This window comes from Macrosteles quadrilineatus, unplaced genomic scaffold (genome assembly GCF_028750875.1).
Source record: "Macrosteles quadrilineatus isolate MER2022 unplaced genomic scaffold, UCM_ALF_1.0 Scaffold_3__2_contigs__length_128488019, whole genome shotgun sequence".
NCBI lineage: Eukaryota > Metazoa > Arthropoda > Insecta > Hemiptera > Cicadellidae > Macrosteles > Macrosteles quadrilineatus.
In genome coordinates, this window is record NW_026542596.1 from 32442257 (window position 1) to 32460463 (window position 18207).

Sequence of the window (18207 nt, forward strand, 5' to 3'; positions counted from 1 at the left end):
TTCTGTTACATTACAATGTCCTGTCTGTTCCAGGACACAGTATGGCCCCAGCACTCGGACACTCCCCAACTAGAGGTGTGGCTCTGTCACTTTTGTTCTGTTACATTACAATGTTCTGTCTTTTCCAGGACACAGTATGGCCCCAGCACTCGGATACTCCCCAACTAGAGGTGTGGCTCTGTCACTTTTGTTCTGTTACATTACAATGTTCTGTCTTTTCCAGGACACAGTATGGCCCCAGCACTCGGACACTCCCCAACTAGAGGTGTGGCTCTGTCGCTTCTGTTCTGTTTCCTCTCCATCACACTTCGAGTTACCTCAGGTGAGTAAGACATATTTATCACAGAACCTTATACTTACTTATTGGCTACCAATATATTGGTGGATTATTAATTAGCAAAATCAAGTCTACTGGCTGATTCCAAATAAGTGCTAATACACCACAAGTGTTAAGCAACATTTAGTACAGGAGCAGCCTTAATTGACATAAAAGTAATAATTTAAAGGATTTAAAGAATTGGCTTTGGATTGTGATTTTTTAGACGAGCACAACTTACGTGACCACATTTTTTAAATAATTTACTATCCCTGTTTAAAAAATTAATTTTAACGTCGTTATTTGGCATGAAATGGGTAAGGAGTTATCCCAAAACATATTTGAAGAAAATGTAATCTTTTAGTCAATTATGTATTTTAATACCGTTTCCAGCTCCATACTGTACTCGTAAATTTCTAATAATACTAAATGGACATGTTGTACCCATAAATAAATGGTAAGTATTCTAGTTAAAATACCGTTAATCTTTAAGAACCTATCTTAAAGATTGTGCAATTTAAAATAATAAATGTTTTAGTTTGTAATTTTATAAATACACAAGCAAGCAATGTATAAGCTAACATGCTCGCAAATGCTGCACCCTCAAGAGGTGAGACGTACAATATACACGAATTTGGAGGAAGATAGATAAGGAGTTGACAGGAACTCTGAGAGTCTTGCAGATAACGGGTCTCACCTTGTCATACCCATAGTGGCAACTACATTACCCAAGCGTTGCTGTTCTAGGTTAAAAATACACCTCATTTTGCCTTTTATTACTAAGAAAAATTCTATTTTTTTTAATCAGCAATTTTTCGATATTTTTAATTGTAAAATTTAAAATTGCTATTTTAAAATATGGAACTAGATAATGTTTTTTTCTAACATTAGTCTCTAATATCTTAACATACACACCGAGTTTCTTAAAGATTGGTTGGAAGGAAAAATATAAAAATGTTTATGTAAAAAATGCAAAATGCGGATATCTGTTTAACAAAGCTATTCCGGGGGAAAAAATCATTCCAGATTTTCTCTTTATTTGTACCCGTTTGTATCCATAAAACCATTTCCCGGAGTTTGACTGTTAATTTACGGTACACTCTGTATATTGTGGATTGTGTACCTAGAAATGTTGCATAACCAAAAGTCAACTTAATTACAGAAGCGTTACTACTTCATGTAGAAAATAATCAGTTTTTTAGATAACCTAGAAACCTTTTATGGTACAGTTTTTAAAATGCAACTAGACATTTAACCCATGTGGGGGTGTGTTGCGCCGTTAAAAAAAACAAAAAAAAAACTTTAAAATGGACGTACAGTTGTTGAATTGGGCCCCTGACATGTTGCGCTAATATAAATTACTGATTTCTGTCAAATACACCAAATCTGAAGTATTTAAAAATGATACGACGAGTTATTGTAAACAATTGTAATTTTTGTCACATCAACTCTTTCAGTAGAAAAAGGAGACGCCTCAACTAGTCCATATAGCTTCAGTATCCAAGTCAATTGTCATGGCCAAATTAAAAAAAAGATTTTGCATGATTACGATATTGCCGTTTCTAAAAAAAATTGATTGAAATTATTTGAACATGAAGCTACAAAATGTGTTATGCTTGATAATTTTTCCGTAACACTACTGTACTGTGAAATGACCTGTTTTCATTACATGTTTACCACCTGAAAAAATTAATCATTATATTGTTTAGTACGGAAGAAGTAATGTTTACTATATTTTTGGATTTTGCCAACTTAAACAAACAAATATTTCTTATTGTCTCGTCAACTGTTTCAATTTGCAACAACCAAAACTGTCTAACCAATGTAGCCAAAAATATTAACTTTTAAATTTAAGGCATAATCGAAACAATGCTATGTGATTTTTAATGTTCCTAACCGTAATAAGGAAATATCCAATGTCTGTTTTAGTTAAGAAAATAATTACTCTTTGTAGTGTAGCAAAAATAACGTTCAAACAACGAATAAAAGTGGGTCTACACATATTCTCGACTATATTTGAAGTGCTCAATATATCTCGCGCTTAAAACGTATGGTCTCAAATATGAAATTACTCACTTTCTACTCTTGCTGTGAAATATACTATTTAAGTGATCGGTAATGGTATATTTCGTTACTAGGACCGAAAGTGGCATTTTCCGGCTCGTGCTCGAGTTCCATGTGTGAGACAAAGCCGAACACAGGATAACCAAATTTTACGTAGGCCTACGATGCGAAGCCGAGGGCGAGACTAATGAAGGAAGTGCTGGATAAAACTTTCTGCACGAGTTATGAACGATACTTTTCCTCACGACACAAAAATACACACGTACAGAATAACAGATGTCAGTAATATGGTAATATTAAAACAGTTAGTTTTAGACCACTCTTTATCATTAAAAATCTACTTCAAAACGTAGGCTTGGTTTCATGATTATACAGGGTGTCCCGGAACTCTCTACCAATATTTTAGGGCATTGCTCCTGGGTAAGAAACATAACTAAATATCATATTTAAACTGTCCGGAAGTCCTTAGTTACTCACACAGCCGCCATTTTGTTTTTTTCAGTTATTATTTTTTTCCTAAAGAATGGTTAAACATACGAAATTGAAACTTTGCACAAACATTTATGACAACTAGACAAAGCTACAAAAAAATTATGAAGATTTTTCAAATTCATAAAACAAAATTGCGGCCATTTAAAATTTTCTTTCTTAAATGACTCAAAAACCATTGATTTTACAAAAATTTTAAATGGCCGCCATTTTGTTTTATGAATTTGAAAAATCTTCATAATTTTTTTGTAGCTTTGTCTAGTTGTCATAAATGTTTCTGCAAAGTTTCCATTTCGTATGTTTAACCATTCTTTAGAAAAAAAATAATAACTGAAAAAAACAAAATGGCGGCTGTGTGAGTAACTAAGGACTTCCGGACAGTTTAAATATGATATTTAGTTACGTTTCTTACCCAGGAGCAATGCCCTAAAATATTGGTAGAGAGTTCCGGGACACCCTGTATATTTTTTAGATAAATATATTAATAAATACTTCGTCTCTTACTTTATTTGGTTAAACACTTTGTATTTTGTGCCAGTTCGTGAACTTACTGTATTATTTCTCTTCATATCTTCCCCGCGATTTCTCTGGTGGAAGGGGTTTATCTATCTCCCAAAGCTCTTTTCATCAAATCATCAGGAATGTTAGACATATTTTTAGCAATTTCAAACATGGAATATGTTAAAAACACAGCAAATCATACTATTGCCTGTTGCTGAATATATTAAGATCGTGCATCAATGAAAACAGCTGATTTTAAGCATTTAAATAAACCTCAATAAAACACTAGCGCGTGTAGTAAGTAAATGGATAACTAATGGAGAGCGAGAGAAAGTAAACTTAGGTAGAAGGAAAATCAGCTGATAGTTTTTCCCTCGTTCTAAATTAGAGCTTGGGAAAAAACTACTTTCTTTGATATAGCTGTTATCGAAAATAGTTACTTTCGGTACAAAGTAATGAAAAAGTACTTTAAGCTGTTTTGCTTTTGAAAATAATTCCAATTATTGCTATTAATGACAAATTCTATCACTAAATCAATAATCGATGTTCATAGTGTACAACCATAAACATTTTAGATTTTAATTTTAATTAATTTTTCCATAATTAATATTAGATTTAAACATTTTAACCATGTAATATTTATATAAATTGTAATTTCTTTGTGTTATAGCATTGACTATACACAGAATAGACTTCCCATGTAATGTTATAAAATTTGAAGCCAAGAAAATAGGATGAATGTGATAATATAGGTGAAGTTCGGGACCATCTCACCAGAGGGTACTAGTGTATTGGGCTATAAGTGACTATCTTTATTCCACACAACGAACGTAATGAACAAGAAAACAACGAATGTAGGAATATACATGAACAAATTATCTCCATATCATAAGTAGCTTATTAGGTTATCAGCATTGCGCTTCAAATGTAACTCGAATTAATTTAAAACATTCATTTGGTTAAACTAATATATCAGTTTGATTTCCATAAATAGTTTGTACAGGCCCAACTATCCGTTCTACTTCATGTAAAAGAATTATGCAGCCCTTAATTAAAATACAAAGATAAACAGTATATGCTAATTATTATGTCTTTTATTGCTGAAAATATTCCCGTGGCGGAGCACGGGCGGTTAACTAGTATTATAATTAATTGGTAGACCGTCTAACAGATTGCACCAGGTTTTTATGGCTTCACATTTGTCCATTACTTGAAAAGTCTATTCTGTGTATAGTCATTGATATTAGATAAATATTACATGGTTAAAATGCTTTAAATCTAGAATAGTCAATGGTTAAATTCATAAAATACCAGAAGCTCTTTCAGTTTTTGTTTGAATATTATTAATCGACCAGTTTAACGTCAATTAAATAAGAAGGTCATACGTTGTAGTAACCTTAGTTTATACAGTTACCACAACACCCCCCTCCACTAGAAGCCCCCCCCCCCCCCTAGTTACTGAGGCTATGAAGGGTGATTTAACGCCTGATCATCCCTTCAATATAAATTACCCTTGACTCGCTCGTTATTTTAAAGGATCGAATTATGAAATAATTTGCGCCGTTTGCCAAGCAGCTTGTTATAGAGAATAGTTTTCAGACCATCGGATTATCATCCCAATCCTTAATAATAATTCAAAATTTGAAATATATAAGCATTTATTCAGACGGTTACATTATACAACATCATACAAAATGTATAATTGCTTAAGTTTATTTGCAAATATATACGTGGCTTATTGGGTTTAGCCAGTTATTGCCTGAACAATTAGTTATTACTAATTAATATTGCGTCTGACGACCCTTTTTCTGTGTGCGATTATTCTAGCATAATGCTAGTATACCCAGGAATATATAACCATAGAAAAATTACTTAAAATACATTCATTCAAAATTGTTTTATTCGGTAGTATCGTCGAAATTTTTTTTATCAATTAGTTAAGATGGGGACGCCACTATGTGCGTATTTTAACCCAAATATGAGTGAAGGATGAGTGTAGGATGAGTAGCGCGATCTTGTAGTCTTGTTAGTGACTAAGGCCGACATGTTCCTTAGACACAGCTGTTAATTAATAGCCCATACAGCTAATGGCAACTAAGGGACCTACAGTTTATAGTGGAATCCGAACCACATATTTCCTTGTAATTTACGAATTGGTCTAATTATCAGGATAGTACTGCGGATATGTTTTAGCTTAAATCCATGATGAAAGTGGATTTGGTAGGTTAAAATATTATATTTCTAGGTAATAAACCCTATCAATATTTGAAGTATAAATCAGACAGGTTTGCGAAGTCAACATGTACAATAACTACTTTAGTAGAAAATAAACAAAATTTTAATCAATATACTCGTTTAATTGTATACTTTTCTTTTTAAAGATTTACATACAATGAAAAAATGAAATGTTAAGTTATAATTGAAAGCTAAATTTAATATTGGATACAACATATAGTTATTGGCACGACAAAAAATACAACCATAAAATATGTTGCTATTGAAATTCACATATTTCATCAACCTGTATAGTATCATAGACAAGAGTCCATTTCAAAATTGTTACAAGAGTCTACTCCTCTAATCTATATTACTAAATAATAAAGTGGGAGGGAATTTTGTATAAATAATTTATCAGGTAAAGTTCTACCCAATGGATATAATATAATTTTAGATACATCTTCCTTATAACATGCCCTATTCATATTAATAAAAATTAATTCATAGCTTCATCTAACGGGCATATACCGTTACGTGTATCCATCTTGCAATTAGCTCTTTCAGTTGATGATATCAATATTTCTGCATTCATTATTTGTAATTAAATTTGAAACATCGATATTATGTTCCTTGCTCTATAGTTTCATTGAGTACAAATATTGGAGAAACAGCCACTAGCGTGAAACCGGGTTAGTTTTTATAAAAATGTTTATGTTTATAAATTAATGCAGATACAAGCCAACCTACAATAGGTTTTCAGTTATTAATTGTATGCGCTCTTATTAGTGTGTTTCATATAAATAAGTTAACTTAAACATTCATTCAACGGTTCATTACTGTTGACTGTATAGGCATTTAACAGAAAGGATTCAGGGGGTTGTGTGTGTTATTTCGATTCGACTTATAGAGGTAAAAAGTAATGACAACTAGAAACAATTTTAAAAACCGTAAAGTAAATCATTATTTTAATATCCTATATTGGCGGAGATATTACTTCTTAATAACTAGTAATTTAAAATGTAAAACAGACGTGTTTTAGTTATTAGATGGTAAGTTGAAAAATATTTCTAGCGCCCGAAATAATCTAAACTTTGGTTGCTTTAGGCAAATGACGTGGTAACCACAGTATATTTAAGCATGTCTTTTGATTTCCTATTGGCCAATACTGTATCACAAATCATAGAAGCGTCATACACAAAAAAAGAAAAAAAAAACAAAAAACAACACAATTGTGAATTTTGGCCCTACAGCATACAATGCAAGGGCTGCTACGGTTAGGGTTCACTTACTCTACGAATCATTGACACTATGAGCCTCCAAATATGTAATTCTTAAAACACATGGCTCACTTACTCTACAAATCATAGTCTATACGAGCTTCGTAAATAATATTGAAGGTTCACTTGCACTACAGGCTCGTATACTATACGAGCCGATCAAAAATATCTAATAAATGAAGAGGGTTCACTTACTCTACAGATCATAGTGCCTATGAGCCAAGCGTATGAATTCTTGAATAATTCAGGAATAAGCTCGTATAGTATACGAGCCAAAATACTGAATTTAAATAAATTACAGGAGTAGGCTCGTATACTATACGAGCCTATTTCATGATAACTATTACACAAATAGATGACGGCTCACTTACTCTACAGTTCATTGGCACAATGATCAGTAGAGTAAGTGAACCCTCTACAAATATTAGAAGGCTCACTTACTCTACGGTTCATTTAGCTACTCGTCGCGTGGTATGCAGCGCATCGTTGCAGGCGTGTATGGTAAACCAATACCGCAGTTCTGCCGTTCTGCCTTTCTTCTGCCGTTTACTATTCTTGCAGCGTGAAAGAGAGTATGTTAATGCATTGTTGAATTTTTAACTTGTGTACTCGTTGCTAGAAATCAAGCAATTATCAAGTACCGGTATTACAGGAGCTATTTTAAGAGTTATTACAGACTTAATTTTCAATTAATTAAAAAGACTCACGTAAAAGCTTATGCAACTAATGGAATTACTTACTGTGTTATGAACATTTCTATATAATTAAAGTTGTAAATATTTTAAAATTGTTTAGAAGATTGCCTTTTTAGTGTTTTCTACAAACGTGTCTCAACTTAAACACATAGCCGCATTAATGTTAATGTGCATGTGCATTTTCGCCAATGATAATGTACCAATGTCGACCGTACCAATGTCTAAAGTTTACTTTCAAATGGATTTGTTGTTAATTTTTTTTATATTTATACATCATACATAATTTAAATGTTTTTACGTGACAAAATAACGAAATATAACAAGCTACATTACATACAATATAATTTAGGCTTGAGCTAATGGAAAACTGTAGTTTTCGCATACTTGTCTTAACTTACAGATTCAATTACATCCTTTGTTTACCAAACAAGATATTTACATTTATTGAAAAAATAACACTTAGACGGATCAATAATTGTAAATTACGATGACAACTGCATTTACATAACAATCATTATACAAAGAAGTGTGTTTTTGTGACAAAGAGGTCAAATAGAAATTTCTTTTAGAACTATATAATTTATAAAGACCGGCCTTTTACAGTAATATGGTTTACAGTACTTATTAATTGCGCAGTTGTTAAATGCCCTTATAAACATATGGAAATTAAAAATTTAAATTATTAAATCATTTTCTTTACAAACTCATGAACAATACAAAACGTTCGCTGACCCCTCATAGGAATGAAAAGTAAACAGTTTTACAAAGTGTTTTTAAATTTTTATTAGTTTGGGCAGGATTATTCATCAAAGTTAGGTTTTCTCCCATAAGATTAACATGGAGGAATCTAAATATTTAATTGGAAACTTTGTGTCCACTAATTCGAGAGAACGGCTGGGCGTAGAAACTTGGTAGAGGTGTCCAAATAAAGGTCTTGGTCTGTAGATGAGTTATCAGAAGAAAAACTAAGTAAATTCCCTTAGGGCTCTACCCCAGAAGCCTTTAAAGATCCCTCCACGGATTTGTTTACATTTTGGTCATGTGGATAATACTTTTTAATGAAACAGCTGTTAATTTTTAACTGTATTTTAAACAACACACATTTATTAGGAGTTACTGAACTGTCCAAAAGAAGTATTTGCAATGTTATTATCTGTTTGTAATCTATATATTAATTTGAAACTGTTTTTCTTTGTGACAGCTATTTTGAGAGAATGGCTAGGCGTAGAAACTCGGTAGAGGTGTCTAAAGAAAGGTCCCGGTCTGTAGATGAGCCATCAAAAGAGAAACATGGAGATTTCCCTCGGGGCTCTGCCCCAGTGGCCTTTAAATTCCCATTCCATGTTATTCTTATGGGGGAAAACCAGGGTTTTGTCACAGCTAATTTGAGAGAACGGCTGGGCGTAGAAACTTGGTAGGGGTGTCTAAATAAAGGTATTGGTCAGTAGGTGAGCCCTCAAAAGATAAACGAGGTAAATTTCCTTGGGGCTCTGCCCCAGAGGCCTTTAAAGTTCACTCTGCAATTTTGTTTACATTTCGACCATATGGATAATTTTACACTACTTTTAATGAACCGGCTGTTAATATTAAAATTGTATTCATAGGTCTACTGAAACTGTCAAAATTAAATGTTTACATTATTATTTATGATTTTAAATGAATTCTCCACTGCATGACAAGTTTTTTATAGTTTCAACAAATTGATGAATTTATGATACGTTTTAAATGTTTTGTTCAAAAATCTATGCTTTATTGTTCTTAGAAAATTTTAAATTATGAAATAAGTGTGACATATCAATTTCAAAGGAACATATAAGTATTCCTTACCGGGTAAGCTTATGTATATTGTAAGGTTGGCACTTGCCTTTTTTCCTACTTTCAATCATCATTTATTTTTAAATTCAAGAAAGAACACATGAGATTCATTTATTGGTATAAAAGTTTTTGATAATCGGGTTGAAAATTGTGTCATAGATGAGTACGATGAGGATGAGAGCTGTGTTCAAGTTTTGGAATAGACTAACTACGGAGTCTATGGTTTTGGTAAAGTAAGTGTACTAATGTCAATTCAGGTATTAAAAAAAATTGTGTACACAGTTTTTACTTTGATGTACACATGTAGCTAGGTCGAACAACGCATTTAAACCTCACTACATACAAAACATTCGGAAACACAACAGTGTCATCACATCTCATCGCATTTGCATAATTTGTTACCGGACTAGGTTATGGATTTGGTTCCGCAAATGTTCAAGATTTGTGATAAAATGTCCTACAATTACCTATGGTTAATTCCAATCCACGAAATACACGCACAACTTTATGTGATTTATATGGCCAAGGCAAAACTAACCCATAAGCTAATGAATTATCAAGTAAGAACAGGATGATTAAATACATGGGTCGATGTGGCAAGAGAAGGAATTAAAATTGCTGAGATCGGAGTAAGAATGTTACTGCTTTCTAGAGAATCAGATATTTTTATCAAACAGAAAACTGATTTAATATGCTGATAGAATTCTGTATTTTTATGACCAAAGATGAAGATTACTTATAAATCAGGATAGGTTAGTAATAAAATTGACTCTTTCCGTAACATATGATAGACTAATTATATGAACTCACTCTCCCATATAGTAAAAGTGGCTTTGGTATGAAACAAACTCATGAACAAACAATTATAAGACTCCTAAAAAACCCTTAGGGCAACCTAAAGCCGATAAAAAGGTAGGAAATATTCTGTTAAACGAATTCATCAATCACGTTTTTTAAGGAACACAATCGTCATACTTATTAATGCTTATCCTCCCTTCATTTAACTAAGATTTTAATGACTTCACTCTATCCATCGCAGTTAGCTGAATTTACATAAAACCTCAAGATTAACCGTCGATTTCGACGGGGTTCCCCTAGTAGCTATTTACTTTACAAGTGTAGTAAGAGCAAGAGCGTTTTTACATCACGCAGGTGAAGGTTGTGCAACGAGCGGAAGCGAGTTGCATAATTTACCTAAGTGATGTATAAACACGCTAACGTACAAGATTTTACCTGACCCGACAATATACAGGAGGTTACGAACAATATTAATCATTATCCATTTCACTCATCTTCTAACAGTAACGTTCATTTACAAACAAAAGCTAGGTAAGAAAATTCTTCAAAACATAACAATAAAATTCAAGAGCACAGCTGATTTCTAGCGTTGAACGTCGTTGGCTCCATAGAGGTATATTTTTTAAGTTAATCACTCAATGTTATTTAAATGGGTTTCATTACATCACTGAGTGAGTTTTTGATACTTTACATCACTCGAGAAGTAAGGAAGTTGTATACATCACGCTTGGGATAGGGAAGTTTAACATGGCGGGTTAGGTAAAATTAATTTTCTTCTGTATCATGTCATGTTTTTCAATATAACGTTTCATCACGAAATCAGTTAAAAATCCTTTTATCACAGTAACTCTTTGTAATAGAAATGAAATAGATTACCTGATCAGAACAAGGCTTTAATTCACTTAGGAATCTATCTATATATATATAATACGCTAAGCCGATTTTTGTGAACAGAACTCCTCCCTCATTTTTGGACCGATTTTGATGATGATTAAAGTGTCAAAAGAATTGCCCTGATCTGTAGTTTTGCAAAGTGTTTTTAGTTTTTTGATATCTTTATTAGTTTGGGCAGGATCTTCCATCAAAGTTGGATTTTCTCCCATAAGATTAACATGGGGGAATCTAAATATTTAATTGGAAACTTTGTCTCCACTAAATTGAGAGAACGGCTGGGCGTAGAAACTTGGTAGAGGTGTCCAAAGAAAGGTCTTGGTCTTATCAAAAGAAAAACGAAGTAAATTTGCTTAAAGCTCTGCCCCAGAAGCCCAGAAGCCTTTAAAGATCCATCCACAGATTTGTTTACATTTTGGCCATGTGGATAATACTTTTTAATGAAACAGCTGTTAATTTTAAAATTGTATTTTAAACAACACACATCTATTGGGAGTTACTAAATAGTCCAAAAGAAGTATTTGCAATGGTCTTTTCTGATTCTCTTCTGTATCATGCCATGTTTTGCAATATAACGTTCCATTACGAAATCGGTGGAAAATCTTATTATAACGGTAACTTTTGAAATTATTTCTTATTGAATTATCTTATATCTATTGAACGGGTTGTGTCTGCATTTTTTACCACTTTTGCCTATATCATTCAAGACATGATCATAGGTTCGTGAGATTATTGTCATACATGCTTTCAATCATTGGAAAAATGTTCTATTGTGTAATACAATAAAAATACAAGTGCAAAAGGGCACGGTGCCCATTTGAACCGTGTCCATATTTTGTTAAATTGATAGTGGTTTACAGCAACTGGAGAAAACGTTTTACAATATTTTTGTAGAAATATGTGCATGATTTAGAAATTTATTAAGCTGGAAAACTGCAATATACTGCAGACTTTTACGAGAGGTTACTTCAATGTATTCATTCAGCTTAGTGAAAACATAATATAGATATGTAAACAAATAAGAACCTAAACTCTTAGAGAGCCTTTGAATGTCATTAGACTAACGAAAATGGTTGTGCATGTTTACTAGCGCTACTATGCAACAAAAACCATTAAATTTATCCCTAAAATATATATTATTAAAGGGCACTGAGCAGCAGTCTAAAAAATCTATGTAACTTACCCATATAATATAGATACAAAATGATCAAACTCGAATTGTGACATTTATAATTCGGCTTATATTTCTCCAACAGAAAGTTCATCTGCAAAATTTGATTGTAGGCCTACTCTTACCGTTTCTAATAACATCCAAACACAGAAACCATGCCTAAAATAATACCTATATTGACATTTGCAGTGGCCTATATTACTGACCGTGGCCCACTAGGTTCGTAACATTATTGAAAATAACACGACATTTTGGCTGTAAAAATGGCCCAATGAGTAAATGCTATTCAAGCAGCTACTGTTATGACAGAAAGGTCATATTCCTTTTAAACTAGATCACATCATCCTTTATAAGATACGTTGATTAACAATGCATGTAAACGTCAATACTTACGTAACAGCCAATTTACATAATTTTTTTGCTTTTTGGAAATGCCACATTACTATATCATTCGCAATATTTGTTGCCAATGAAGCTGCACGACCATATAAATGAGGGGCTAACAGTTCAAGAATAAAAGCCAACTTCACTTCAAGTATATTCCACAACACCTAACATTCCGTAGAGAGATTCCGACCGACGCGCGTCTACATGTCCATAGTAAAAATGAAAGTGTAGGCCTACCGTGTACTGTATTTATGTTTTATTCGTCATGTGTATAAGTGTACATTTTGTGTATGTGTTTTAAAAACTCCAAGACGCAACTAATCGGGAAGCTCAAGACCTTATATTAGGACTGATGATGGCGATTTAACTTCGCCGAAATGCATCTCCTGTAATAGGATCGACCGGTGGACACAGGTAATTTAACCTTTTATTGATTGTCATACCGATCCGGAACAACAACAAACAACATAAAATGAAGTTATGTATAATAGTTTGGCCAGCATATCTGAAAATATGCAAACCAACTGTTGTTCTTTAACATCTTGCCAATCCAGTGAATACATTAAAATGATTTGGAACTTTGATAGGTACTCTCGTTTTTTCAGGAGAAGGCCGCGTAAAATGGCTCTTGGGCCGTGACAGACAGACAGATAGAAATTTAGATGAGACTTGTTTCGGTTTCTTTAATGTATAAAATGTAAAAATAACCTAAAAGTTTATGATTCTGAGCAATGTATAGACAAAACTCTAATTTTATTTATATAGATTAAGCTGGAGAACTGCAATTTACTGCAGACTTTTTCAGAGAGGTTAATTCGATGTATTAATTCAGCTTAGTGAAAACATAATATAGATATGTATAAAAATAAAAACTTCAACTCTTAGAGAGCCTTTGAATGTTATTAGACTAACGAAAAGGGTTGTGCATGTTTACAAGAGTTACTCAGCAACAAAAACCATTTAATTGATCTCTAAAAAATATATTCTGAAAGTGCACTGAGCAGCAGCATACAAAATACTATACTATAACTTGCCAAAATAGTTACAAAATGCTCGAACTGGCATTGTGACATATATAATTCGGCTTATATTTCTCCAACAGATTATTCATCTGTGAAGAAGTTATCGTGTCTAATAACACCCAAACACATAAACCTTGCCTAAACTGGTACCTATCTTGACAAATAATTTATTTGTAGTGTCCTATATTACGGACCGTGGCAAACTGGGTTGGTAGCTAACATTACTGAAAATAATAAGACATTTTGGCTGCATTTAAGCAGCTACTGTCATGACAGAAAGGTCATATTCCTTTTCAAATATATCACATCAGCCTTTATGAAATACATTGATTATGCACGTAAACATCAATATTTAGTTAACAGCCAATTTACAGTATTTATTTTGCTTTTTGGAAATGCCACATTGCTATTTCATTTGCATCATTTGTTGCAAAAGAAGCCACATGACCATATAAACGAAAGCGAGTAAGCCCCTAACATTACGTGGAGAGATTAATTGACAACTTTATGTATGTATAAGCCTGAGACAACGAACTGACATCCCCCATGTCAAGATAAACCAATTTATTAATGAATTTTAGCCTTAACAGTAAGACCACAACCAATTTCTCAAAACTATGATAAAAATAGGGATATTCATTGGCACAGATGTACGATATGATATGAACTGACGCGACGTGACGAAGGAAAAATCAAACTTACACTGTAACGGATATACACTCCTTTGAAGTTAGAACGTGCCTTCTCAACAAACAGATATTTTTTCTCAAATAAAATCATAGATTAATCTGCTTTACACTGGTAAAATATCGGACATATAGAAATCACTACTAAAATAAACGGTATCAGCATTCTGACACATACTTTCTCCCATAAGTTTGACAACAACCTTTATCATGTGCAAGTGGTGAGAGTAAATATACGGAGATGGGATTTGTACAATTTTGTTCAGAATTTAAAGGTCTATAACCATAGATAAAAGACTCCTTTTATCTATGCTACAACATACTAAATTTTTATCAAACTCGTTTAAACTTTTTTTTAAACTAGAGCAGGTAAAGTGATTAACTACAATAGATCCACCAATACGATTTCAATACTTTTTAAAGGTTCTTCCAAAAGAAGAGATACCAGTTAACAAACTAATAGTCTAATAACTCCGATGACGTACGGCACGGGAAATATTTTATTGATTGAATGATCAACCATATTTGGTAACTAACGCAATTAATATAATTATTGTTTTTACACGTATTACTCTTTAAACAATGCTAAATGGTCAAAATATGTATATTAATTTCACTCAATTTATCGCAATTAGATGAATTAGCTTGAGCCTGAGCCTTGAAAGTAACCGTCGATTTTGTCGGGTTTCGCATAGTACTGTATAATCTAATCATAGATGAAGTTATGTAATGAGATAGGCCACCATATGGAGTTTAGCGTGGGCATATTTTAGCCTAGTAGTGTGCTGCTCCTAGTATAAGGAGCTCTAAATATTTGCGTTACCAACGGAAGCGCAAACAATAGCATTGTTTCCTATTGTACAAGCATTCGAGCGCCCGGTTGGCAACGATATAAACAACTCATGGATCGCTGGCTCAGTGTTGGCCGCGCGGTCGAGCTTCCCCCACCACCTACTGGCAGAAGCCGACGCAGCCCATACATTCGCCATTATAAAACACACTTTTTATTTGCTGCACTGTTGAAATTTATAGGGATAGAATATTGCTAACGCTTGTCAAACTCTTTTTACTAGTTAAACCTTTTATGTCTGTTTTGTTTCTTGCAGAAAATAGCCCATCTGAATTCTTTAAAACTATAAATTCACTAAACCCGTTTTGTAGATGTTTTTAGACAACTGATATTGCTTGTTCCAAATTGTACATGGTAAAATAATAAGTGATTACAAAGGAGAAATAGAAAGTACAATATTTGTAATTGTAATTCTATTTTATTAATCGAAATATAGTACATAAACATTTAGAATAATTTTGCCAAGTTTTTGCCGCAGTGGTAACGTTATGTTTGACGTAAACGCGATATTTTTTCATTCAATGTTTAATGACAATGTATCTTACAAAATAGGTCATAAAAAAGTATGCCTATCACGTTAATGTCAAGCATAGATTTGCGGTAAAAACTGGACAAATGTAGTAGGGTTTTTAAGAGTTCAAATGTGTTATTTTCTGCAAGAAAAGAAGAGGACATAAAGTTTAGAACAGTAAAAAGTGTTTGGCATGCATTAGCAATATTTTATATCTATATATTTAAACAGAGCAGCAACTTAAAAAGGTGCGTTTTACAATGGTGAGTGTATGGGCTGCGTCGGCTACTGCCAGTAGATGGTGGGGGGAGCTAGACCGAAAACAGCGCCCGCAGTGCTACTGAGAGCGCAATCCAGTAGTTTTTACATCGTTGCCGGTTGGCGGTTTTTTGCTGTGTCTACTCACTATTTATATTACTGAGCGAAGCTCTTATTCGTCGACTCTTTTATGCATTAGTGATACGCAAACAATTACAGGTCTATTAAAGACCTACCTTAGGGCTATGCCTCATAGATCTATAAAGCAATTCCTTTTATCATTTAGACATGTCTACGCACAGGCCCCTGGCTATGTAGACCTTTTCCTCATAATTTGATAAGGTATTCTTTTTTTCCTCTTTGTGCCATTTATATATAATATACTTTTGTAATTTTTTAAGTTAAGGATTGTATAACAACTAATGTAAATACCATGAATTGTATTATGCAGTTGGGAAATAAAATATTATTTCATTTCATTTTCATTTCATATGGACTAACACGATCGGGTGACATTTAATTGCGAAGCATTCGTTTTGGCTTTGAAACTGTCAGATATTGTATTTGCGGAGGTTTATATGTATTCCTATACAGTTATAGTTTTGCCAGCATATCTGGGAAAATGCACACTAAATATGCAAACCAACTCCTGTTCTGGTTTCAACTTACTACAAAATTCCCGTACGTAGAACGGGCAAACAGCTAGTTCTACATACTTTCTTTGTAAGTTTACTATAAGTTTTAATTTGAGATTTATTGTAGTGTTTAATCAATAGTTTTTTTTTGAAGTGGAATAACCTAAACTAGCTGTTTAAATAACCTCGACTCTTACAAAACAACCTGAGAATAAAGATTAAATAGATTCGTACGGAAATATATTTGTTCATTAAGTAAGTACTATGAAATGTTCCAATGGGCGGAAAACAATATTGTTTAAAAAGGAGATTTTAAATAGGCGCTGTCTTACGCTTTGAGCAAAATAGGTTACTAGCATGTATAGTATATAATAGTAAATGGAGCATCCGTATATAACAGTAAATCCTAGAGGTAGTTTCCGTTTCTTTATGTTTCCTAAACAAACCAAAAGTATGCATGTCAATGCTGATGAAAAGAAATTTCGTGATTAGTTTCGATAACTGGGTAGTGGAACTAATCTGATTAAGGTATGTTTGCTAATTTAGCGGTTTTGACCAAGAACTAAGCTTACCTCAACACACATTTATTTTAATTTTCACATTTCACAGTTGTGTAAAGTGCAAAGTAAAAAATCAACTGCAGTGGGTGATCGTAGATGTTGCTGTGATCTTGGAAGATCTTTCTAATTTCACTGTGATCGTAACATACAGGGTGATTGAAAAGTATGGGTACGGCTTAATATTTTAAAATATAATGCAGATTGAGCTACAATACTTGGTACAAAGTTACAGGGCATAAAACTCTATTTTAACACATATTCATTGATCCAATAACTCTTCAGGGGGACGGCCCACAAGGAGTCGGAAGAAAATCTTAAAAGGAAGCATAGGTCAATATGCACATCAAATTAAAGGTCTTTTTAGTAGAATACAATGCCGCAAACCGTACTTCAAAAGGTTGATCCTGCGCAAAATGGCAGATGTTCAAAGATTTCTTGAATCCGCCATTTTGAATCTTTGAACGACTATCATTTTTTACTCAGGCATTCTTTTGAGCTTGAATTTACGGCCGCAAACCCCACTTCAAAAGGTTGATCCTGCGCAAAATGACAGTTGTTCAAATATTCATTTAATTTACATTGCTATTATACGCTTACTCCTCAGGGGGCACAGCCCTAGGAATCGGAAGAAAATTGTTAACGTAAGCATAGGTCGATATCCACATCAAATTAAAGGTCATCACTAGTAGATTACGATGCCGTAAATTCAAGCTCAAAAGAATGCCTGAGTAAAAAATTATAGTCGTTCAAAGATTCAAAATGGCGGATTCAAGAAATCTTTGAACATCTGCCATTTTGCGCAGGATCAACCTTTTGAAGTACGGTTTGCGGCATTGTATTCTACTAAAAAAGACCTTTAATTTGATGTGCATATTGACCTATGCTTCCTTTTAAGATTTTCTTCCGACTCCTTGTGGGCCGTCCCCCTGAAGAGTTATTGGATCACTGAATATGTGTTAAAATAGAGTTGTATGCCCTGTAGCTTTGTACCAAGTTTTGTAGTCCAATCTGCATTATATTTTAAAATATTAAGCCGTACACAGACTTTTCAATCACCCTGTATG

The 18207-nt window shown here is 33.2% G+C and overlaps 1 protein-coding gene across 2 annotated transcripts in view; it reads left to right on the forward strand.

The window, feature by feature from the left end:
- The window catches only part of LOC128989864 (dorsal-ventral patterning tolloid-like protein 1), a 189417-nt gene that overhangs the window by 99371 nt on the left and 71839 nt on the right, over positions 1-18207 (forward strand). For both annotated transcript variants that reach the window (XM_054411953.1, XM_054411954.1), the window contains exon 3: positions 224-322. In XM_054411953.1, the coding sequence (XP_054267928.1) occupies positions 232-322 (91 nt within the window). In that variant the 5' untranslated portion in view covers positions 224-231. The remainder of the gene's footprint in view (positions 1-223; positions 323-18207) is intronic.